Genomic DNA, 25,864 nt, shown 5'->3' on the forward strand with positions numbered 1-25,864 from the left:
AAGCAAGAATATTTTAAACATGAGGGATGGCTGACTTCTTATTTTTTTATTCCTATCTTAAGAATTAGCGATCTGAGGGTGTCCGCCTGTCAGCTCCCTGTGCTGGAAATTGACTGTGAAAACGAACGGGAGAAATGGAACAAATAATGTAAAGGGATTAACAAATCATTTGCATAACATTTTCTTCTGCTTCCAAACTACAGGATCAGGAAAAATTACAAGGAAGGCAGTTTTATCATCCCCCTGTTCTCAAATCAATCAACATATCAATGCACCTGATCGCTGTTACCATTAGCCGCCTTTTCATGTCAAACGCTAAAATTAATCACCGGTAATACATCTTAAAAACACAGTGTAACAGACTGACAAGGCACTGAAAGAAGTTGGGAGAAACAGGAAGCAAAAAACATCAAACTTGTATGTTTGTGCATCTTTGAGATGATACTTTCACTGTGCCAAATGTGTATTAACCTGTTTTTCCTTTAACACTCTGTCTTCTCCATCCAGAGTTAAGACAATAAGACCACTGGGGAGATGAAGGGGATGGCATTATGGAGAGTTAAGCATTATGAGCAGCCCTGAAGCTGTTCTTAAAGAAGGTGAATCAGAGGATTGGGACACAACTGTAACTAAACCCTGTGCCGGACCACAAATGAGAAGCACATAAAAACCTTTTGGGCAACGTGCCACTAAGCCAAGCATCTGGGTCTTAAGTAAAACTTCACATGATCACTTTTAACTTTGTGATTACTTAGTTCAAAAAGAAAAGAGGCTGTCAAAGTAGAAACAAGCCCATTATGTCAGTTTCAAGGAAAAGATCCACCGAAAACCTATCTGAGCGTCTGCAGTCACTCTCTATGAATCTGAGATGAATTACTCTACAATGAAGAATCTAAATTAAAGTTTACAATTAGATTTTTTTTCCAGAAAATCCTCACAAAAGGGAAGGAGCTCACTTTACCATCCAGATATCTGAGGCCCAGGGAACCTTCGAGATCGCACAACACACAAGCTTGTGAGGCAAATTGAGAACTGCGGGGGGTGGCTTGATTTTATTATTTTAAAAGGTGATATTTTTGGGTGTCATGTCCCGGCTGGACAGATCACGTTAGGGAAACATACGAGTTTCTCACTCTGCCAAAGTGCAACCGAGGCGTCTCCAGATCTTACGTTGATTCCATGGCAAATGTTAGGTTTCGTGGCTCATATAAATAGAAATTTAATCTTGTATGTTTGTCTTAGTATCCACAGCAGCAGATGCACTTCCCATGCAGATTATGAATCTCTGTTTGAACAGACCTTGCCGTCAATGTATATGAACTGAGGAGATGGAATTTCTGTGTGAATACTGAATAATAATCAGGCACGCAGGTTCAGGTCGTATCTTTATTAAAGACTTCTGCTTCTCCAAGTGTTTGCTATTGCCTCTGTGCCGGAGTTCACAAATTTGGATCTTAGATTTAACTTTTACAACGACGAAAGCATATAGTCTTATTGCTTAATTAGGTGGCTATAAGTAAAAAAAAGAAAAAAAAGTTGTCATCAATACAAAAACATTCCTGCGTATCAAAGCAAATCATCTTCTTAAACATATCCGGTCTGAGTCGGCTTTACATTTTCAACCACCTCCTTTTTCTCAGAGCTTTTGTCAAATGGGGAAAATCATATGCTTCCTATGCTGCTCTTTGCATGGAAACCTGACCATTGTCCTCTGCAAGAGCATCCAAGAGCTTCCTTAATCTGTTCTCATCCTCCCATTGATAATACAATACATTTTCATGGTAATTGAAATCATATTTTACTCACAGCCACAGAGTAAAAAGTATTTCTGCCTACGCGCTTACAGTCCAAATGTAAGGTGAAGGAACGCTACTGCAACATCAGAGTGCGAAATGGTATCATACATTTTTTTTTAGATATAAATGAATGTCAGTTTAGAGGTGAATACATGGTTGAGAGGGGTGAAGACGCAGGAAATAGGGGAAGGAGGTGAAATAAATAGCTAAAGAACACTTGATTTCAGATATAAATGTGTCAGGTGCAGTCTCACTTACACATGAAAGACAGTTGCACACATCCTTTTGCCCTCAGTTCCCGCCAACTGAGGGCAAAATCGTTGCAGCCCTGCAGTTTGCATGTCACAGGTCAAACCTCATGAGGTGCGTGTGCGTCTCGCGAGGTGCAAATGATTCTTCGTTGAGATGGTGAGATGGTGGCTCTGGAGGTTTACTGCCTCTCTTCATTCCAATGAATATGCATAATCAATCGTACTAGTAGCAGAAGGTTGTAAATCTTTCCTCCTCAGAAGCTTGCATGAATCACGTGTGCCGTCTAGTAAATGGGCAATGACTGAATGGAGCGGGACACGGGTCAGCTTAACACGGTGTTATAATGACAAAGGGGAACATTAGCTAAGGAAATAAACTCCCTGAATCTCAGCCAAACACACCTACTTAATCCAGCAGAGCCAAAAACACCCACCTGATGAGACTGAATATGCAATTAGATGGATATTATAGTACATGTTTCACTTGTTGACCCTCGCTGTCACATAAAGGCTCAAGGAAGTGCCTTGTCTGTTTATCTAAATATACACTCCTCACTGAAAAGAAAGGCCATCGCCTACTGGAGATAAAATCCCTATCTCTTCGTTCTCACATCCCCAACATGGAGACCTATCAGGAATCCTGCATGGGTGGACATGTAGGCTTTCCTAGGAATGACAAGGTCTGCTCGAGAGGAACCCCACCCTCGCTTTCTCCAGCATGCCAACACAGAGGAGAGTGGGCAGCGCTGAGACGGCAGCCTGCCGTGGGCACTGCCAGGCTTAAAGCTGCCCTGTCGTCATCAGAGGCTTGCAGAAAAGAACGCTGAGATTCACCAAATTTTTTTTTTTTTAAATAATAAAAAAAAGAGGAGGGGGATCGTTGAATTTAAATCCTCTCTCTCAACGCCCCCACATGTTTTAGCAAAGCATAATAATCATTCACAGAGAGGGAGAGAGAAAGCGAAAAAGAAAAAAGATAGAGGGAAATAGAGAGGAAACAGCTATTAGCAGCAGTAAGCAAGCTCAAGAGATCATAGTGAGGCAGCTCTAATCGCAGTAATGGTTTAAACCCTCATTCCATCCACAAGATGCAAGAAATGTCTACCCAAAAAACAAGGCTTTGAAATCCCCCATGTCTAAGAATGTGCCCTGTGGCCAGGTCCTTACTGAAAAAAACGAAAAAGAAAACAAGTCCAAAACTGTCTCCACTTTTGGCGCAACTATGAGGTAAAGATAGCTCCTGTGGCCTGTGTTGTTTACGCCAAGTACGACAATCATGCCTGAACATGCCTGTGTCGAAACTATGACTCAAAATGATGTGAGTGCACATATTATATACACAGAGAAAATAAAAGAAGAAATAAAAAATGCATACACGACATATAGTAAAGAAAAAAGTGTGAGGCCAATGCGTGCACTGGAGAAGCTTCACTGCATTTAGCATAGATTAGCTCAACTGGAGGGATGAATCATAACATTTTTACAAAACATATTCTCCGACATGATGTTCTGTTGATAGTAATGAAGAGCACCCCCCCACAGCACAACAGAAGAACCGGACCTTCTCAGTGCAGGGGTCAAGCATTCAGGCCTGTACTGTTCTGTTGGTGTAGTCACACACGCACTCACCCACCCGTGGCGAGAACGCAGTAATAGATGACTCATCTAACCATATCACCTTTTTTTTTTGCACATGTCTGTAGACCAGTGCCTCTGGTTTCTGCACCACTGAGCTCTTAAATGTGTGTTCATCTGTTTAATGAGAGGTTTATGCAATGCGGTCCCACTGTAAAATCCATCGACTGTGTATAAAGATGGACAACGCGTGGCCACTTCCTCCCACTATCCAGAATTGAAGGGTATGAACATTGCCAACTTGCGCATTTGGAGCCAGAGTCTGCGCAGCAACGATCGGGAGGATGGAGCAGCAGTATCGAGGTCCCCATGAAACAAGCACTCCACTAATCACAAGTTAGTCTCAGCTGTCAATCACAACATTTCTCCATGTTTTATAGCATCAAAAAAACAATTCAAAAACCACACGTAATTTGGTCCAAGTCCCATTCATCGACATGGAGGAGGAAGGACTTGTGACCTATACTGCAGCCAGCCAACAAGAGGTGATCAAAAGGTTTTGGCTTCACTTTGGGCAGCAGCCATGTCGTCCATCTTTATTTACAGTCTGTGGTAAATATCCCTCACCTGTAACTGTCCACTGACACAGTCTGATAACTTCCTGTAATTCCTTACACGTTATACAAATGCATGATGATCTAAATACAGACGTCTCTTTAGTCACAGTTCCTATTGAAACAGCAGCCAGGTGAGCATTTATGTGACTAAAGCTCCTGCCAACAATGAATCGTCTTCACACTCACGTGGATCTTCCCTTTTGCCGTCGTGATACAAAATCTAAATCTACTGGACCTGCTCAGCATCCTCATACTGAACATGCCACAGAGCATGATCGCATGTTCATTTGCCCGATTGCATCGTTCAGTGCAAAACTTTAGTCATACTAAGGTGATCACTAACTAGTTGAAAGTAGATTTAAGAAGGCAGAATCTCATTTTGACATTCCTTAGTGAGTTAAAGCACACCTGGATGAGTTGATGTGCAGCCAAATATACACAGAGCTTTTTAATCCTTTCTAGCTCCGAGTTCTTTGGTTTATTTTTGGGTTCTTCTTCATTTTCACTGTTCTTTAATTCTTTCTACAGGCGAAGCTTGATTTCCAAAGAGCCTCTATCGACATCAAGAACTTGCACAGCTCCGTCTTTTCTGTAAAACAAAAATTACCTAAAAGCACTTTGGCATTTTGAGACATAATGTTGCTCTGACACAGAAAGAAAATGCAACAAGGTGTGATACAATCTTTGACATTTATAAACGTTTTTCATTCTTATTGAACAATTTCCAATAAAAGTTGCTGGAGCAGTCTGATATAAAAAAATAAAGATCTCTGATACAGGGTAAAACGCTCTGTGACGAACAAACTTGTTAATACCATTCAACCGTGGGCTCTAACATATAAACTGTAATTTTGAGTGAGTTGGATTTTGAATAAACATTTTAATCTTGTGAGTCTAGAAGAATGCTCAGGTTTGGTTCCTCACTTCAGCGAGTAGGTGTTTGCTGGTATCATCCTTCAGACACTTTATAGAACAAGATGCCACGGTAGAGTTGATGTAAGAAGGAAAAGACGCAGGGAGAGCACGACCCTCATGTTAGACCTGCTAAGAATGTCATTTACAAGATTCCTTGAGTTTATATATAGAATATCTGCGAATTTCAGTTGAACCAGATCACATTAAGTGTCTTATGCCTGTTAATTAATAATATCTAAGTAAACTTAAGCTTCTACCTAGAATAACCATCAGGGCTGTGAGACTGGAGGAAGAAGAAAAAAGTCTTCTACCTTTATTTCCAATTATTAAAAAGGTCACTGTAATATATAATAATTATAATTAGGACAGCACCAAAAACCATTTAAATATTGTTTCAGAGTTACTTTTTAGTTTATTTACACTCAAATTATTTATTGTTGTTTTTATTTGTGTTTGTAAGCATGTGCCCTCCTCCCTCCTTTTGACTTAGACAATAAATTGTGAACCTGAATTGGTTTGGATGTGTGTCTGACAAACAGCCCCACACTCTCTATGTGGTGAAACAAAGGACATTTGGAAAAAGGGTGTTACAGGTCAAACCCATTCTTAAAATAGTTTACCACTATGATAACCCTATTCTTATCAAACCTATGCTATTTTTTGCTCTTCAAAACACTAGTTTGTTTTCAAATTGGGACAGAGATTAATATATTCAGAAAATAAAGTCACGATGAAATTCAGTAAATTGTGCTTCCGTCCTAATACAACAATTTCTAAATATGTACCCTTGAAAGAATATGGTCAGGTCTTTTTCAGTTCTTATTGCCACTTTGCACTAACTTTATTTATCAGACTAGGACATGGTGTTAGGCATGTTAGCCAACACACATCCCACTAGTATCAAACTGGAGATGCTGTTAAGGCTTCTGAATATTATTAGGATTTCTAAAAATGCACGTGCCAGGTTTCACCAACACATAAGTTCAAGTGGTGATTCGTTGCTCTGAAGTTTGGACTCAGAAATCTGCAGCTTCTGTGGCTCTTTGCTTTTGTTTTTGTTCATGAGCACCTTTCTAGAGGCGTTTTCTGGGGACTGCTGCCCATTGCGCTCCATTACAATTACTCAGCAGGCATGCATCCCATCCCAGTAATGAAGTGGGTGTTCCAGTGGGTGGATCTGAGCCTGAACGGCCACTATTCTGTGTTCCAGCTACTGGGTACAAGGGGTGAGTGGCAAAGAATAGCAGCGACACGGGCAGCCTGGCACGGTGACAGAGCCTGGTGGACCAGTGGACCGACGGACCGTCCGACCGACCACGTGACCGCAGGCAACGCTCTGAGCCTTCAACGGTGCCTGTTTGCTCAAGTGTCAGGAGAAATGGAGAATTACATTTCAAAACCCAGTAAATAAAGTTTGTATTGATTTAATCTAACATGTAATCTGTTTTGCTGTCCAGCGCTGTTTCTGGCAATAAAAGAGAATCATGTAAGACAGCATTATAGATAATACGACCATACATCAAAGGGAGTTTGAGCAGGGGAAGGGCAATACATCATGTTCAAGCCAGACCGCTTAGCTCTGGAATTCATAAACTAGCTCCTAAATCGAGGTGGCTTTCAATTTAAGTTTTCAATTTACAGATAGAAGGTTTGGTGTACACTTGATGTAATTTCATTGTCAACAACAGCAGCAGCAGTTCTGTGCACTGGGTAAAGCCTCTCTCTCTCTCTCTCTCTCTCTCTCTCTCTCTCTCTCTCTCTCTCTCTCTCTCTCTCTCTCTCTCTCTCTCTCTCTCTCTCTCTCTCTCTCTCTCTCTCTCTCTCTCTCTCTCTCTCTCTCTCTCTCTCTCTCTCTCTCTCTCTCTCTCTCTCTCTCTCTCTCTCTCTCTCAAGAGTAAAACAACACAGAGGATGAAAAATACATAATAAATAAATAAATGAGTACAATGCAGGACGTGTGAATGGATCTGTGATGATTTTATGTGACATGAGAAGAGGGGGTATTTAAAGAGGAACACATCACATGACATTTAAGCCCTACATCATGTTCTGCCAACACATTTCACAAACTCGTTGATTTGATGGCATTGAGAGACTCTGCTGTTAATGTCATGCTCTTTTTCACAAGCACTTTTTCTTTTTCTATCTATTACCATCAGCAGGTAACATTCTGACTTTTTTTCAATCTAGATGTGTCTGGAATCTAAAATCCTTCATGCAAACTTCAAACAGCAGTTTCAATGCATTCATTTGGAATCTAGCCTCATCATTTTGATAGATAGATTAATTGAAATGTTAGTAATCCATTTCTTATTTTATTCATAACCTTGATTTACTACTACTACTATTTCATAGTATTACTCTCTAAACCATGCACAGTATATTTTACACTCTGGTGCAGCTGACTCCTATCTTAGGATATAGAATAATTGTCTCTACGTTGACTAGTATGATTAGTTTTAACCAATCAGACCTGACCTTTCATTAGTTACCAATTTAAGGATGCCAATGACAGCAACGTTGCATTTGATGCTATCTGACATTATACACAGTATGAAGTACAAGTTAAGGTACAATGTAAGTGAGACGTAAATCAATTGTTCATGGAGTGGCCTACGACCATGAGGTGGTAGCACCCCACTGTGGTGTTAAAGATTACTGCGGTCGACCAGTGCTCAGCGATGTAGGTGATGCAAACAATAAAGAGTGACATATATGCTGAACACTGAGAAGACTGACATTTTAAATTGTTAATGTAAATAATGTTATTTTGCCTAATATTGTGAACGTGTTGTTTATTGTGACAGTAAACAAAGGCCTGTTCCATAAGTGATGATATGGAGCATGTTTTATCCATTACTGCACTCTAGTGCTCAAAATAAGTATGTGCATGTTTGACAAACGGAGAGACGTATAGAGAATCTTTTCTTTTCTAGAACATCCCCGTGAATCGCTTAATAATATTAATAGATGAAAATTCCGTTTCTATTCTATTCTAAAAATCGAGTGCCAATATTCAAGTGGTGATGTACTACTGGACAGCCGGCAGTGGTGGATTCAAAATCATTGCAGAGTAAATACTAAACACGTTGTCTCCAACATCTCCCAAAAACATGAATGCACACATGACACACACACACGCACACGCATCTTGTACCTTGTGTGCTCCAGAGAAGTAAATCTGTGGGGCTTTCCACACTTTGCTGACTTTCTCTCTGAGCTTCTGGTCCTTGGGAACGATGAGGCATTTGTCGATGTCCAGCTCTGGGTAGATCACTTCTAGTCCACCACTTCATTGAAGAGAGATAGAAGCTGAACCTCATTGTACACAACTGTGTATTACATTTAGTATTGAGGGAATTTTAAACAGTATCATAGTCTAATATAAAGATTAAGGTGTCAATACTGTCATGGGCAGAAGTAAAACATTTATTGAGCACAAGAAGCTCCTGTCATTGCCATCACTCTATGAGCATATCTTTCTGCAGCATTATGATCTACTTACTGACAGAAAGAAGAATCCTTTGAGCTGAGACTGTCTGGTGATGTTTCCACATGGAAAAGCCCCAAGATGCAAATAGACAACACCAGAAATGACCCGAGTGCAGCCTGTGGAACAGCAGCAGTCAGTCAGACACGACCCAATTCAGGAATCTGATAGATTCAAATAGTATTTCTTATTTTTTTACCAATGGATGTTCAGTGGACGACAGGAAAAAACAACTATTGACCAGCCAGTTAATTTCTAATGAATGAAATGAATGACAGTTCAAGAAGCACAGGAAATAAAGACTGTTTGCCAGTGGTGGAAAGTATGAGTAACTGAAGTGCTTCTGAATTAAAATGTAATTGTAAACATTAAATGATTCATTAACTTAACTATCACAGCTCTGCAAAATGGTCTGAACATCTTGAAACCCTAATGCTGTTGAATCACAAAATAAGACAAGGAAAAGAAGTGAATTTAAAATATTGTAAAGAAGTTTCCCCTAAAAAATATGAATTACTTAACAATTATCAGGATTCATGATTGATTTTAAGTTGAATAATATATAAGGTCACATCTGCTGTTATGCATTTGTTACATTGCGTTTAGCTTTTGCTACATTCTGTAGATAAACATTTTTAAATGAGTGTCCTACTATGTGTGCTCTACGTCTGGGCCAATCAGAGGTGATGTATACACCTGACCACGCCCACACTTATTAATGATGACACATCAGCAGCCCCGACATCTTTGAGAAGGACTGAGAAGAATAACAAACTACGTAAAACTCTTAACTTAATTATTATCAAAGTTTAAGTTTGTGTTACAATATTTAAACTGAACTTTTCTGAACTGCAGATAGCTGACACGTCAATAATTTAATGTAATGGTCTTAATTTAGCAAACTTCTGGCTACATGACAAATGACACGTGACTCAAGTGTTGCATGTTCACTTAAGTACTCGTTAGCATAAGTTTAGCCTTCAAGTGTTTAATGTGTTAATTTGTATTTCGACACGGTATTTCGCAGTTTATCCACGCAGTTAGAAACCAGAGATGAAATAAAACACGGTTCTCTCTCCACTACAGTAAGTTTATCTCGACATTCACATGTGAACAACGTTACCATGTTTCTCAGCTTGTTCTCCTCCTGCACCTTCATTGTCTGTGTTCCTCTGCTTCTGACGCTGCTGCTGCTGATGACGCAGCTACGTAGCGCAGCACGTCACTGACGTACGAGGCTGCAAAGGTTTCACATGACAGAACCGAAACTAAAACAACTGGCAGAGGCCACAGTTCTTTACATTTACATTATGTATCAGCAATAAGATCAAAGAGGTGCACTTCAAAGTCTTACACAATATAATACAAACGTATCTGTAATTTCAGATATTGAAAACAGATCTAAATTCTTTACAAAGATAAACCAGTGTCATTGACACACTTGTTTTATCATTATACTTTTTGGACTCAAAATATAATATAAATTATAAATATAAATATTTTTATATTACATTTATATAGATTATATCTTGGTGTTAAATTAGACTGTAGAAATGTTATTGCACACAAAGATTGGAACTGTGACTAATTTACTGACTGAATATATGTGTGTGTGCATTTGTTTGGATTCATATTTATAAATCGACATGAGTATTTGTTTAAATGTATTCAACTTTAGCTGGAAATATTCTGTATATCTGCAATGTTTGTATATAAATTAAATATATACATAAAACAACATTACTATAAACTCCAAGATTTATTGTTTTTTCTAAATTGAAACTAACAATTTAACTTATTGTATTTATATAAAAAGTGAAGCCAGAACTTCCCACGTTGCTCCATTTTTATTTAGTAAATATTATTTCCACATTTTCAAGAACACATGCTACACAATTTCAGATTTACAGCTCCTAAACAATAAAAACAGCTCTTCAGAACAAAAACACCTGATGACTTAGGAAAACGTCATCTAGGCTTTGAACACTGAGAAAACATTCAAGTTTTTTTTAATTTTCCTTTATTGTTTTTTTATTTTGTCTCTTTTTCATTGAAGTTTCATTTCAGAACAAGGCCTCTTAAACTATGCAGAAGTGATTGTGCAGCATACATAATATATTCCTGGTGCTGCTAAAGCTCCCTTTGGTTTGTGCTAGTCTGCAGCGGTGATATTAGCACCCAAACATATGGAGAAGGGCCCCAGTGTCAACATCTTTGTAATTTATGATCTAATCGGTGTATTTATTTTTTTACCTGATGTCGTGTGCCCAACTGATGATGTTGCAAGACCATCTAATGCAAATTGAATAGAATCTGGTGCTACAAAGCAGTGCAAGTTTCAAAGTCAGACATTTCCGTATGCATAGTACAAAACACTACCTACTTAAACTATGCAATAGCTTATATCGATCACTCTGCCAAGTTTGAATAGCAGCCTACAATTTATATTTACATGTTTGAGTTCTAACTGCCAATGGCCACACTGTCTCAGCATGTTGTAACTGTGCTGACTCATCAGCATAAAGCAGCTTTGAAATAAAACAACTAAATCAGAAATCCCTGCATTCATTTCATGGTTATAATATCACAAATCTATGATTTGTCCTTGTGTTAGTTGAGGATGGTCAGATCAGTCTTTAATAATTTTTGTCTATTCGGCTTAAAACATTGAATCCGACGCTTAACGTCAAAATTATGGAATACGTACATTTACAGATACACACACTGAGAGCACCATGGTAACTTAACATATAGCAGACACACTACTGACCATTGTAGCACTACATTACATTCGATGCCATACACTACACTGTACATTAAGGCATGAGGTGGCGTTGATGCAAAACATCAGCAGTGGATTCATTCAGAAATGCAGTGCACTGAGGAATGAAATGCACATCTATGAACTTCATCTATCACACCAAGGCAAATTATAACCGCACTTACCCTCTTGCTATAGATATTATAATAAACCTTATTTAACATGAAAACTGGGCCTTATTGTTTATTAGGTAATTAATTCGAATGTAGCATATTGATGAATCCAAACATTGAGGATTAGAATAAAGCTGGATCTAAAAGTGTACCATGCTCCCTTTGCCTAATGTCTGACAATGTGTGCCAAAAAAGATTTGAACAATTAAAACCTTCAAATGACGGTTGCTGTCTTTAATGAATTAGCAACAGACAAAATGAATATAAATCGAGAACAATTTAAAGCTACTGCTTAGAGCACCAGCACCATCACTTGTCTGTAGCGAGCACTTTCAATGATGATGACTGAACTTCATCCCTGTTCATGCAATGTAGTTAGGTCAGGAGCATTCTCATCAGCATTTCTCAGCTTTTTGATGGGCTCTGTCTAATATGTGTCTAGTCGGACCCTGTATCGAAAAGTGTAACCAATCCTATGCAGTATTAAAAGCAAGCTTTTATTTAACATATGCTGCAAAAGCAGATGCTGCAACAAGAACTGACTCTTTTGATGACAATGGTATGTTTCATGTATGTCTTTATAATGTAATTTATACAAACATGTGTCTACTTTACCTCTAATCCTATTTACTATGAGTCGACTCTTCATATGAACTACCAGTAATTTGCACTTATACTACAGCATATAATAGATGTAACTGGGAGGTCCCCACGATGAGTATTAAGTTATTTTCAACAACAGTGTGTAGCTGCAATGTAACTAAATGCGAGTCGGACGAGTCAGGTCTATATTCACTATATGTATTACCCAGTAATACTGTGCGATACTGCTCACTGCCTGCAGTGCACAATATTACGTAACTGTGCATGAGAGTGAAGCAAGTTACTTGCGGTTCATCTGATTTTTTTTTTTTAAATGTACAATACGACCCAGCTTCACTGAGCACCATACAAATCTGAACATATCTGCACTCCATCCTACAATCAAGTCCAATATGAGATGACAATCTTGAACATATACTTTGACGTGTGCAAAACAAATTAACACAAAGGATTTGAGTTAAACTGCTTGACAGTATTTCAGAACATTCGAAAACACCATAATCCTCCCAAGTTCCTTTTTTTTTCATTTCCACAACGCGTCATGGCCCCATAGTGTCCTCAGTGCCGTTCACCAGGATGCTGCTACTGGAGGGTTTTGTGTGTGTCTCTGTCGTAGAAGAGTCCAAGAAAGTGCTTGAGATGTGTAGAAGAACATGGATGACCTCACCCAGGTGTGACGAAGCTTCCTGCATGTACGAGTCTTGGGCATCCTCCGATCAACCAAGAGAAGTCCCCACAAGGTTTGAGATATGTCAAACACGTCGTCACAAAGGAATGGTAATGTACACGTGGTCACTTCAGCTCCGGAGATGCTGCTGTTGCGTCTGAGATGCATCATGAGTAGCTATCAGGCTGTTGGGACTATTCAACGCAAAACTGAAGGACCCAGGAAAAACATGTGGCGCCAACACGCCTCATCCAGCAACACAGGGGAAATAATAATGGTTTGTGTTTGCTGGCGTTTCACAGAAAAAACAGATATTTTCCTCAATTTGGGATCTCTGGTGTCTCCGGACACTGAACGCATTCATGTAAACTAAAGCCCTTTTGTGACAAGAGGCAACAAATCACAAGCTCGTGATACATCATGAATACCGAGTGTGTCCAGACCCACCGCTCTCAGTTGTGCAAGCCGTACACAAACATTCAAAAAAACAAGAGCTGGACAGAAATACATCTTGCCTGTATTTTCAATTATGCATACAGGATGATAATCAGAATGGTTAGAGTGGAAGAGTTCAGTACTTGATTCCTGGCAGGCTATACTATTGATGCATTTAGTTGATGGGATCATATTGTACACGCAGTTTGGTAGATTGTACAAACACTTAAGGGCAAAGTGTTATATCTCTGAGACTTGATTTCTGTGTTGAGTTGCTGGTTGTTGCAGCTGATAAGCAGCACTTGGTTATCAGTTCAGGTTGACTGATGATAGTTATGAGCACAGGTGGAAGGTTCTGTGCCAGCAGAGTGCTATTACTTTAAACTCAGATGGTGGAGCACAAAACGATCGATGTGGATTGTTGTTTGCGCCGGTCACACTGTGCCATTTGTCAGTGAGACTCATATCACTGAGGTCTGAGTGTCATGTACACCGAGCTAAAAATACAAGGAACAAAGCTCGACTAAAACTGCCAGATTGAGCTGACCTTAATGTAGGAGTGCTGCAAACAAACCGGAGAAGGAGAAACTGTGTGCCTGAATAACTGGGGGCGGATCTAGTCAGCAGTGCTTATCTTCTATTGTATCTGTTACAAGTCACATCCGCGCTGAGGGGACTCCAGCGTGGACCCGGCCTTACCGCTCGCTCAGATGACGGCGGACGAGCCAGGGGAGGAAGAGTTTGAGTTGGGGGAGGAGGGAAGGTTCCAGAAAATCCACTTGCGTTTACACTGGCGCCTCTGATACAGGTAGTCCTCCTTGTCGCGCTCTTTCCGGGCTCTTTGGTAGTGGTCGTCCTCTTTGAGGTACCACACGGGGGGCCAGCGTTGTTTCTCAAAGTATTCTTGGTTCTCTGCATCAGAACAATCTGTTTTAGAAAAATGCTGAATAGGATTTTCAAATTTCAATTTTAAACTGTCAAATTCCCCACAATGTTTTTTGCATTTCAGCAGATGCATTGGAATCAGTGGAAAGAAACAGACTGAAGATATATTTTAATATTCTTAATTAAAATACTCTGCTATTTAAATATTCTAGACACTGATAACATTATAGTGTAATATTATTTATGTACTGTATAAAAACAAAACTAACATCATTAATAAACAAAAAGGCTCCATAGAACATTTATAGATGTTATTTTATCATTGAGCAAACGAGAACTGTAGAGGCATTAACCATTAATGTTAAAGGTCCTTGACTATTCCTGAAGTGCTTAAAACTAAGTCTCACTCAGGTGTAATGGGTCCATTGAGCTTAATCGGCTCTTACAGATTTCATTAAATTGTCCATCTGTCTTTTCTAAAGCCTATTAAATACGTTTTCATTTCATGCTGCAACGTTCCAAAACAAACAAGTCTTTAAGTACTGTAGCACCAAACAGGTGACAGGTTGTTGTTTAGTTTCCATCAGAGGGCTGTTACCAGATCACGTGTGTATTACCTGTAGATTTGGACTTCATGTCTCGGGGAAACTTGCGGCAGACGCTGTTGTAGTTGGTGCAGATGTGGTGAAGACACCAGCCTGTAAGCTGCTGCGCTCCATGGAACTGTCAACACACAAAATCTGTATTTGCCATTTTTGTATTTGTGAACAGTATCCGTACATGACAAGCATTGTTGTGAGGTTTTGCTGGTGATTCGGATGCAGACATCTCCTTATTCGAGCTCAACCTAAATGAAATATACATTTATTTATAAATATTTATTTATATAGGCTATCTCAGGTCCAGATTGTTATATTGACATCTGCTCGGTGAGACTTGCCTCTACCTTTATATACATTTTGTATTACATTTTGCCATCAGATTCAACTGCAGTAAATATGAACTTTGGTTGCAATTGTCAGTCATTACTCATCAGCTGTACACTGGTACTAAACTTAAGTGTGTTAGCATTGGCATGCTATCTTGTTGGATATATAATCAATGCAGATTAGAAAGTACAGTATAACAACTGATTTATCAAATCGGCCAATATGAGCCTTTCATAAACATATGATAAATGTGTTTATGTTTGCCAATACATGCTGATATGAACACTTTTATTTCACAGACTGAACAATGTAAAAAATATGTGTTTACATTTGACATTAAATGTATCTTTATTTTCTATATTATTTTCAACGTCTATATATTTAGTTGTATTTGTTTGGTCTTATTTTTATTATAAAGTTTATATTTCAACTGTAAAAAATTCCAAGCCTTTTTACACTTCTTATCATATTAGGAATCACGTTCATTTAAACAAAACAAAAAAACTTTATTTCAGCTGATATATCGGTATCAGCATCAGCCCCCAAAAGGCTCAAGCTATCTCCACATTAGGTCAAAACAATTCAGAAAATTCCCTTTAGATTCATTTTTGTCCTTTAGTGGTTCATATCACCAAAGAAATAAGCAATGTATCAAATTGCCACAGAATGAACATAGTGCCTGAAGTAGCTGAAGCACATCTGCACAGACCGAACGATGAGATGCACTTGGTGCTGAGCCAGACTGCTAAGTCCTAAATGTTTACTGCTCTAAAGGTCGTTTGCCAATTATATTCAAAATAGCTTTAGTGCACTATTTATTGTCAGACTGCGTTTCTTAGGCTCCACCTACTGGGTATAAAGATTATCTCAGTTTCTAGAACACTTTGTTCTTTACAAATAGCAAAAATAAATATTATGTAAGTGTTACAATTGTTGTCCTTGTTCTGAGAAGATTGACACGACACACTGTACCTGGGCCATATCCAAGTACACCAGCACATCTCCATCAATGTCAGCTCCCATCATTGCTGCCTCCGTCAACACTGTTACTGTGTAGAGCTCTGGAAGAGGCATAAAAGAAAGTCAAGCATTGACACAGCCAACGCATTGACTGAGAAACTTAACTTTGTTTAGCAAAATCCTGTAGTTACAGGATAATAACTACACAATATAATAATATACCTGTAAGTGCAACCAGGTGGGGGAGGCAAAGACGATTGGCGAGAACAATCAGCTCCATTGCATCCAAGTCAGTCCGAGAGCAAAACCGCCCTGTGTAGAGATATTCCAACACAGCCCTCATACAGCTGCGAGTAGTGTTGGGAAACAGCACCTTAGAAACAGGAACATGTGTTTGAATCCCCTTTTCACATTTGTTATTCTATGATGGAGATAGTTGCAAAATCCTCAATTACTTGTTCAGCCCTACTTAGGCTACAACAACAACAACACCAGCATCAACAACAACAACAACAATAACAACAACAACAACAACAAACAACCAAGGGGATAAACTGATCATTACATCTAAATACAACTTTGAATAACCATACAATTTATTTTTGATTTGAACAACCTAGTCTTAATCTCACACAGCAGAGGCAGTTTCTTTTAGTAGCATCATTAAGGTTGAAAAACAGAGTAGCTGAGGTCACCGAACAGTATGCTAGGGACACAGAATCCACTGTAATTTGATTAAAGCAGATTTGCAATCCTCTAATTAAATTATAGTTTGCACACAGAGCACGTAGTTCATTGCTGCTCCCACTTGGGACAGGGCATGCATTGATCTTTGAGGCCATAGTGCCTTTGGTGTCATTTTAAAGCTGAAAATGTGAATGGCAATAAGACTGCCACTGGACAATATGAAAGATGTGGAGGAGACGTTTTTACCTAGCACTGAACGGGGTGTGTATTTGAGCTCTGTGACGTCATGTCACTCACCTCTTTTGTGCAGCTCTCCACAAAAGGCCCGCCGAACATAGCTGCCATCCAGTCACAACTAGAGATGAGCAGCGGTTTGTGAGCCATGATCGTCCCATCGTCTAGCTTGAATACTACGTCTGCAATACAGAGGCGAGAAACAGGTAGTGACATCTGGATCCACTGTATACGAGAAGAACACATTTAAAAACAAAACATGGCTTCATGGTTTCCACTCACCAGAGAAGGTGCCTTTAGCCAAGCACTCTTTGACTCTGTTTGTGCGCCGTACATGGAAGGCTTTGGTGATTTCTTGGTTCATGAAGGCTTCATTGTTAAGTATGTTTGCCACCATCATCCGCAGGTCAAAGACCTCCAGCAGCTCAGCAATGTGTGCAATGTGCATTAACTCTTTCTCATTCTCGTCCAGCTGACCTGTGTACAGGTAGCGCAGCACTGCTCGGAAAGGACCCAGCTGCATGGACGGGTCCATGTGCACAACAGTCATGGGCCTTGGGCAGTATGTTAGAGGGTCGTCGACCACCTCCTCCTGGATGCTGACGAAGGCTCGGCTCCAGGAGGAGAGCAGCTTGCCCCTCCGGCCCCCCTGTGAGTCCTTCAAGGTCCCGTCGCTAGTGCAGTTCCTCAGGTTGGCCCTGTCTCCCTCATCAAAGCTCTCGCAAACATCGAAGCTAGCAGCGCGCATCAGCAGCTCTCTGCCAGAGAGAGGACCGCGAGTGGGCCTTTCGTTCTCTTCATTTTGCGTATTCATAATGAAGAGGTCGTAGAACTTTGAAGAGGAAGTCGCCAGGTATATCTTGTGTGCAAAGATTTTTTGTCGCTCCTGCAAAACCAGAATGACATCAGCACAGTGTGGGTCCTCCAGCAGGCCGACCGGATGCTCCTCTGTGGTGGTTGGGGGAGGAGGCACAGTTATTATAGGTGGGGGAGGTTTCGGCGGCAGGAAGGGTGCCTGAAGGAGAGGCCGCTGCACGTTTCTGAGGTGAGATTTCCAAAACTGCAGGTGTCGGCGTGATATGAGCGCAGCTCGGATAGCGTTGTCAAAGACGTCCTTGACTCCGAACTGAGCAACGACACTGGTTTCGTAATAGGGCACTCCCAACTCTTTGGCGACCTCCCGACCTCTCTCTGGAGGAAGAATCTCATTCGATTTAATGGGTCTGAAAAAGAAGAAAATATGTCAAGAAACAAATCTCACAAAAACATAAATACTTCTCATTAGTCCCATTACCGAGCTAAAGGCCTCCGCGCCCTGTTGACTGCCTCCAGGTCAGCGTAGCGCAGGTCCAGCTGACAGCCCACCAAGATGACAGGAGCACGGGGGCAGAAGTGTTTGATCTCGGGGTACCACATGGTCTTCACATGGTACAGAGAGTTTGGATTGGCGATTGAGAAGCACAGTACCACCACATCGGACCTGGAGGGAAGACGAAGGACAAATTGCCTCACCTTATAACAGCACCAGAGTACATGCTGGTCTTCTGACATTGAATTTAACAGTATCTCACCTGCCATATGCAAAACGTCGGTCCTTGTGATGGTCTCCAAACGTGTCCCAGAGCCGAAGGGACACGCTGACATCATCAACTACATCTCTAGAGCGCTCTAGTACCTGATAAGAAATAACACATTCATCGGCCTCTGTGTGACAATGACTAATGAATTACTGTAAAGCCAGAGGTACATATGGTGCATGAGTTCTCTTCTCATGTATACATTATAATTTTGTAAAAACCCCAAAGGTTGAAATCGTTAATAAACGTCCAGGTAATCTTCATAGAGAAATTTATTTGCGTACTCACTTCCTGGCAAACTCTGTACTGGTCAATTGCCCAGACTGTGGGCACATGTGTGGCGAGTAACTGGTACTGAGTCAGTGTGGCATTGCAGGCTCGGGCACAGATAAGGCGGGTCTTCCCGACTGCATTGTCTCCCACCACCACACACTTGATAGTCTCAACGTTTGGCCTCTCATAGTCCATATCAGAATCTGTCAGCTGAGACCTGTCGAGACACAAAGAGGTGCAGAAAAGCTGCATCAGCACCAGAAATTTCCAACTGTGGTCCTGAACCGCACAGGAGCATGAATCAATACGGATAATAGACACCGTGGCTCATCATCTGCACAGCTTTTTTTTCCTGCCTGCAGAGCTATCAATGGATGTCTCGTGACTTCCCGGTGCCCATTCACATCTTCCCTGTCCTTTGTCCCGATATAAAAAAATTGAAAATGAAAGTCACAAGCAAGCAATCCTGGCCAGATATTTCTGTAATCCCATGAGGCCAGCCTAAAATGCTTTCCCCTCTTTACTGGTCTTGTAGCACAATCCCAAACAACCTGAACCTAAAGCTTAACTCCGGTCATCACTGCTCTCATTCAAGGCAGTAAGTGCTAGGAACCTGGTAGGCACAAGTATGCCCTTATTAAATAGAGATGGAGGACATAGGTAAACAGACTATTTCTGTCTTGTGAAAATGGTGGCGGATGCCTGAGACACTCAAACTGGTTTCCAAGGGAACTGTGATCTGTGTCTGGGTGTGTCATGGCCTTTATCAGAAAACATGCATGTATATAACTGTCACCAGGTTTCTATTTTATTTAACAAAAGCAGCAGCAGAGGCAGCACATAACCATACAATAACCAATAGTGTAGTTGTCGAACCTTATTTGGGTTCTAATATGTTCCATCACATCGAACAATACATTATTCTGAATATCAATTGGTCCCAAACTGAGTCACGTCATGTTTGGCTCCATGTCTTTAAACACCAGACCACATTTGCACCTTCATCCCTGCACTAGGAACCGTACATCAGAGTAACCTTCTTTGTGAATGAGATCAGCTCTGGTGTCCGTGTGACTGCCTTGCCCCCGATAGACTGTAAAGAAACAACTGCCTATGTTTTCAATATGATACCTAAATCATAATATTGGTCACCCCCACTACAATAGAAGCTGTGCTCTAGGACGACAATTAATTCAGCTCTATGAGAATAATTTGATGTACACAGTGCTATTAATATTACCATCAAATGTTGTCTGTGATTATTTTTTGTTCTAAGGGTCACTTCACAGCCATTCATAAAGTCCTTTCATTGACATCATCTCCATCCCCCTACGGAGGAATACACTCATTAAATATAGCATCAGTGCATATATATATATATATATATATATATATATATATACATAAATAAACATAGGCCTTTATATGTTTATAGTTAAATCTGACAGTGTGACCTATAAGACTGGGCCTATAAGACAATAGAGATACACCGCCTCTAATATTGCTCTTGCATGTTTAAGTCTACGCTGCGCAAATCAATCCATCAATTCTCACAAGATCACACAAAGACCTGCAGTATTTCCTCTTATTATTAGATATAAACGTGCAGCCTGCACAGCGATCAGCCATAAAAAAGATGATAAAATCGTGCATTTCCTACCAGGAGGACCGCACAGTCCCTCCGCCGCCACCGAGTCATGAGGCTCTGCTGCATTACACCTTATGTAACATCCCGTCATTGACTCCTGAGCCTGTTTATCCGCGTTCCCAACGCTGAGCGGCATTCGCGCAATAAAAGCCCCGGTTTGATTCCTCCCGCAGCCTGGACGCGTCTCGTCACCCCCCCTCCGTCTCCCGCTGCCTCTTACCGCAACATGAGGAAGTGCTGCATCGGCTTGCTCGATGGAGGCGGTGGGAAGCAGGGCTCCATCGGATGCGGCTCGCACCTGCCGTCCGCTCGCGTTTAGCTTCATGTTCCAGGCGAGGTGACCGAGGCTGGAGAACGGGAGAAGGGAGTCGTGCGGATCAGGGCGATTAGTCCGAGCGCCCAAAATACGGAGCGTTTCGTTGCCGTGCAGAGAGGCTGCAGCTGCCCTGGCCGTCATGGAACCACCTCCGCTCGCTGTAAGGCCTCCTCGGCTAATAATAGGCAGGCGCACAGGCGAAAAAAACCGCACACCCCATTCATTACAAAACACTGATCCACTTTAAAGACGCACGAATCCCAATTCCACGGATCCAGTCAGCCGATATACACTGACCTCAAGTCCACTGCCTTGGCAATGCCGCGCCCTCACTGCAACTTTGCGTGGTTTCATTTTGGTAGAAGTGTAAGAAAAATATGTTTTGGAGCTACATATCCCTCAAGGGTGCACAGTGTCACACCACAGAGCCAGGACAATGAACTACCTCATGTGTTAATTGATAGAGATGTCTCCAGGGGCGCTTCTATGTTCAATAGGGACAGGTGAGGCTCATACTGCTTATAGAAATCGCACACACACGCACACGCACACACACAGTTGTGTCTCCATGACTTTGTGATATATCTTACATGGACTTCCTGGTGCATTACTTCAGCCTTAACCTAAGTTACTACTCCTCACAACCTAAATCTAAATGTAACCTTAAAGCATGTCTTCACCTTAAACTTTTATGATTGACTTTCACTTGCCTTTTGTCCTCATTAGAAAGCACACAAACACACACAAACACACAGACAGTGCCAGCTTTCATAGATTACACAAATTTGATAAAAAATGAATAAATATAATGTCCTCCAAACAAAAACAAATCGTCTAAATAGATCCCTTATTGTTTTATTCAACCGGACTGTCTCAAGAAAAATTTAACTGACCCTGCATGACCTCATCTCATCTGTCACCACTGATCAGACTGGAGAAGAGTGTTCAATAAGTAGATGGAACATTGAAATAGCATCCACATTGTGTTGACCTCTGATTGCTATAACGGTCAAGTAAATACCGAATACTGCCCCATTGTTTCCCTCCAATTTGATCTAATGCAGTAGATCGTCTTGTTTTATTGATTCAGTTGTATTGGATGAAACTGATTGATACGTGGCAATCAACATCTATAACTGCTTTTGTCATCATTAAATCCCAGTCTCATAAGAAAGTTAGTTGTATTTTATATCTCAAAACATTATTTCTCTAATAATACTGCAGTAATTGAATAGAGAAAAAAACAGTCATGCTGAGTAAATTGGTATGGCCTTGGGGGATAGAAAAAATGAAAGGGAGAGAGAGAGACAGATACATAGCTGTGAAGCAGGGGAACTCCCTCCTAGGTCTTTTTTCATGAGGCAGAGGAGGGACAAAAGAGAGCGCCCAGCAGGCTCTCAGCACAGCAAAAGCTCCCTCGGCCGTTATGTCAATTCCAGCAGGATCAAGACTTTAGACAGTTTGCAGTTCACCGCTTACAGTGAACTGTGCCATCAATGGGCTTAGTGAAGAGGGAGCATTTAAATAGAGGCAGGCGTTTTGGCAGGGGAAGACAAGTTACAGCATGATAAATGCTAAAGGAAGACGACGAAACGGACTGAAGGACAATAAAACAAATACAGTCCAAGGTAAGAGTCACATTTTGTCTTTCTTCATAGTTTGCCGTTTTTAGTGTTGACACAACATCTGCTGCAGGATTACTGCTTTTTATAAAGCAGAGAGGATTAAGAGCTCATCTGAATTTACTGTGTAACAGACATAGTTCATCTGCTATAAAAAATCTGCCCAAAGCAAACCTGTCAAAATGTGTTTTAATTTGAAGGAACTTTGGAAAATACTTGCTAATTGCATCTAGATTCCTGTGAGACATGTTGGGTGCATTAAGTGACAAAATGTTCTCTCACAATCTTATCATTAAAATCTAGACTTTACCGGTAACATCCTCTACCTTTGTGTCCTCTGCTACATTTAGGTCACCATGCCAGGATGGAATACATCAACGAGCACCTTCATTCTGTTGATAATGCCTTTGTCAATCATGTTGGCGGTCTGCAGCATCCATGGCTGTCGGACTGGCTCTGGGTCAGAGTGTGAAAAACTCATTTTTTCCCAGGCCACAACCTGGCAGGAGAGGGCTTCGACGTGGTGTGGATGCGTTGAACAGGCGCGTATGTCATCAAGGTCAAAGCTCACCTGGCTGACAACCGCACCTGCACACTGTGTCCCAACCAGTTCCAAAACGGACAGGTAGAGTCATACCATCAGACTGCTCAGGCCTCTCAGAGCCCCCCCTGCTCTGTTGTATTCCACTTCCTTTAACTGCTTTTTTCCTACACCTGCATCCCCATGTACATCCGGTCATTCTTAATCCTCCTAAGATTCAGAGGCTTCCAGCGGCGGTGCTCGACTGGCGTCCCCTCAGCCACTGCAGTAAGCAGCTTTCTAGTGCCCTGCACCACTCGGTGGACTGCCTGCTGCGCAGCTCCAACACCCTGGTTAACAACAACTGGTACCTGGGTTTGAGCTTGACAAAGTTGGCAAGGCAGTGCTGGCAGGAAGCAGATCAGACCTGGAAAAGTTTGCTCGTTCACAGCACAGCGTGGACAAGGCCACTTTCGCCATCCATGAAATCAGTTGCACCTACTACAGGTAAAAGGGAACTAGTGGTACACAAAATAAAAGAAGTAGATCGGCATATTTACAAGGCCGCACAGTGAACTTGAATGTTTATTGTGTTTGTTACAAAAAGGTCATGATTATTTTCTAATTGCCTCATGACACTCTGCATGTCCTTTGTTTCTTCAGCTACAGGCTGGCTGATCATCCCCAGCTGAGTGCAGAATTTACAGAGTATCTGAACCGACTCCCACAGAGTTTGAACACGAGCCAGGACAGAGCCAAATACAGACGTCTGATAGACACCTATGGAACACACTGTGTACACCAGGTCAGAGAAACACACACAGTCTTCTCTCTGCGCCTTTTAATAAATGAATCTTTTCATTATGTTTTACTGAGATAATGACACATAGGTGGATGACAATAGTTACTGAAAAGCCAAAAGTTAATATTTTTGTTTCCTAGGTCCAGCTTGGCGTAAAGGTGAAGCGAATCACTGCCTTCCGGACCTGTCTGGCCACACTGAAGGGTTACTCAGAGTCCGAGATCAATAACTGCCTGAACGCCGAACTCTGAATGGCTCTAGGTTTCGTTCATGCTAATGCTTCCTTCTCCAACAAGTGTGAAAACTTCCTGAAGGGCAATATGAGCATGGGCTACTAGCAAGGCTTCATGACCCACAAGACCAAGGTTATCGGGGGGAGAGGTACTTCCTTGACATCCTCAACCAGCAAGACCCATCTGAAGCGTACCGCAGCTGGATGAAGAGCCTCCACGACAACCCTGATGTGGTTTCCTACACCATCTTCCCTCCTCACCATTTGGTGGAGGACTCGCAGATCAGTGACAATCTGAGAAGCATCGTCACTGACTACATTAAAGAGAACGAGCTGCAGGTGGGGCATGCCGCTTCCAAGTGCTGTTCCCCGACTCCTAACCTGGATCACAACTGTTGTCCGTTAAGGGCTGGCAGAGGAATCCTCAGACTGGAGATCCACAGAGCTGCAGGCCTGAAGGCGGACACCTTCACAAAAACAGACGCCTACCTGAAGATCTTCTACAACGGAAACTGAGACAGTAATGGGTGACAATAACCCAGTGTGGAATATGATTTTGGTTCTGTTGAATTGGGTCAGGAGATGAGTTTTGAAGTTTGGGACAGGGTATTTGCTCTATAATGACAGGGTTGGGATATGTCTGCTGTTTCCGGAGAGGGGAACTCACTCCCTGAGCTGTCAGCTCAGTAAAGGAGTTCTCTACTTCACCTACACCGTCAGATGTGATGCTCACTTGACCGGCTTTAGGTGTGGATGCTACTCCCCCAATGCTGAGAAGGTTGTTAGGTGACAATGTTTCAACATAGATTTAGATGTATAGATAGATTATGTTTAAGTGTAATATATTTGGCATTTTATTATTGCATTTGAACTCTGAACATAATCATTTCATATTATATCTTGTAGGAAACATTAATTTAACCAGAAACCAGTTGTCTTCTATGTAAATAATGTATTGTAATGTTTCTGTTTTAATCAAAGTCAATGTCCTTCTACATCCATAGTACATAACCAAATAAAGAAATGTTGATTCAAGACACGGCTACATACTTTGGTTGTTGACCTTTAATTGTCTTTTGCTGCACTGACACGCTCAAACATACGTTTTCATCAACTTAGAATGAGCACTTAATGTCAACATCGAGAATTGTTCCTGTTTCACGGATTCTGCCTTGTTTTTACAGTAGCTTAGAACAGACAAACCAAACACTGGCTTTAGAGAAGGCCTTTCACATTAAAAGGCAACCATAGGTTCTCTTGTATGCTTGGGAGAGGAGGAGGTATTCAGTTGGTTGCAATGTGCAACTTCACCACTAGGTGCTAATACATCCTATAAACGTTTTTAAGGACTGAGCACTGATGGCTCCAGAAAGTGAGGGAAAGTGTCTCCATGTCCCCCTGGTGGCTGGCAACAGCCCATCTCCTCAATGCTCAATTTTGTTTGGTCATTGTAGGTAGTTCATATCACATTGATATATTTTTTTATCGTACATTTTTGGGTTAGTTTAGATTTAATTAGTCTTTGCTATAAAAAAGGGTGAAACCTCATAATTGACAGCTGAGGCTGACTCGTGATTGGTCGAGCGTGTGTCAGGGGTAAAAAGGATTTGTTAAATCCTTTACACTGGATCTGCACTTCTTTCATTATAATTCATCCAGGTACCTATTGGTCCTTCTGCTGAATCCCAATACGCATAACTACACACATATTTATTCCAATATTTAATATTAGGTTTAAACAGGTATCTAGAAATTATACAACGACTTAGTAAAAGCGTTTACAGAAACACTTGTACACTTACAACACATTAGCCACTTGTACTATACATGAATGCAGCAACTGATTCCTCAAATCATCTTCTTTGTTGCTTGGCTCGAAAACTCAAAGAAACTAAT

General features: G+C 41.1%; 2 protein-coding genes and 1 pseudogene across 3 annotated transcripts in view; 1 reads left to right on the forward strand and 2 right to left on the reverse strand.

The window, feature by feature from the left end:
* The window catches only part of LOC128437698 (phosphatidylethanolamine-binding protein 4), a 50,900-nt gene extending 41,063 nt beyond the window's left edge, over positions 1–9,837 (reverse strand). For both annotated transcript variants that reach the window (XM_053419884.1, XM_053419883.1), the window contains exons 1-3: positions 9,768–9,837; positions 8,660–8,763; positions 8,312–8,444 (exon numbers count right to left, since the gene is read on the reverse strand). In XM_053419884.1, the coding sequence (XP_053275859.1) occupies positions 8,312–8,444; positions 8,660–8,763; positions 9,768–9,803 (273 nt within the window). In that variant the 5' untranslated portion in view covers positions 9,804–9,837. The remainder of the gene's footprint in view (positions 1–8,311; positions 8,445–8,659; positions 8,764–9,767) is intronic.
* Positions 9,838–13,989: 4,152 nt separating this feature from the next.
* Positions 13,990–18,409, reverse strand: LOC128438622 (rho-related BTB domain-containing protein 2). Its single transcript, XM_053421232.1, has 7 exons — positions 18,273–18,409; positions 17,261–18,201; positions 17,042–17,160; positions 16,280–16,430; positions 16,070–16,158; positions 14,786–14,891; positions 13,990–14,195 (listed from the first exon to the last, which is right to left on the reverse strand). The coding sequence occupies exons 1-7, from the start codon at positions 18,392–18,394 to the stop codon at positions 13,990–13,992; spliced, it is 1,734 nt and encodes a 577-aa protein (XP_053277207.1). The 5' UTR covers positions 18,395–18,409.
* A 4,361-nt stretch (positions 18,410–22,770) lies between these two features.
* LOC128437987 (perforin-1-like) lies at positions 22,771–24,758 on the forward strand (annotated as a pseudogene).
* Positions 24,759–25,864: the final 1,106 nt, after the last annotated feature.

Source organism: Pleuronectes platessa, chromosome 4 (genome assembly GCF_947347685.1).
Source record: "Pleuronectes platessa chromosome 4, fPlePla1.1, whole genome shotgun sequence".
Lineage (NCBI taxonomy): Eukaryota > Metazoa > Chordata > Actinopteri > Pleuronectiformes > Pleuronectidae > Pleuronectes > Pleuronectes platessa.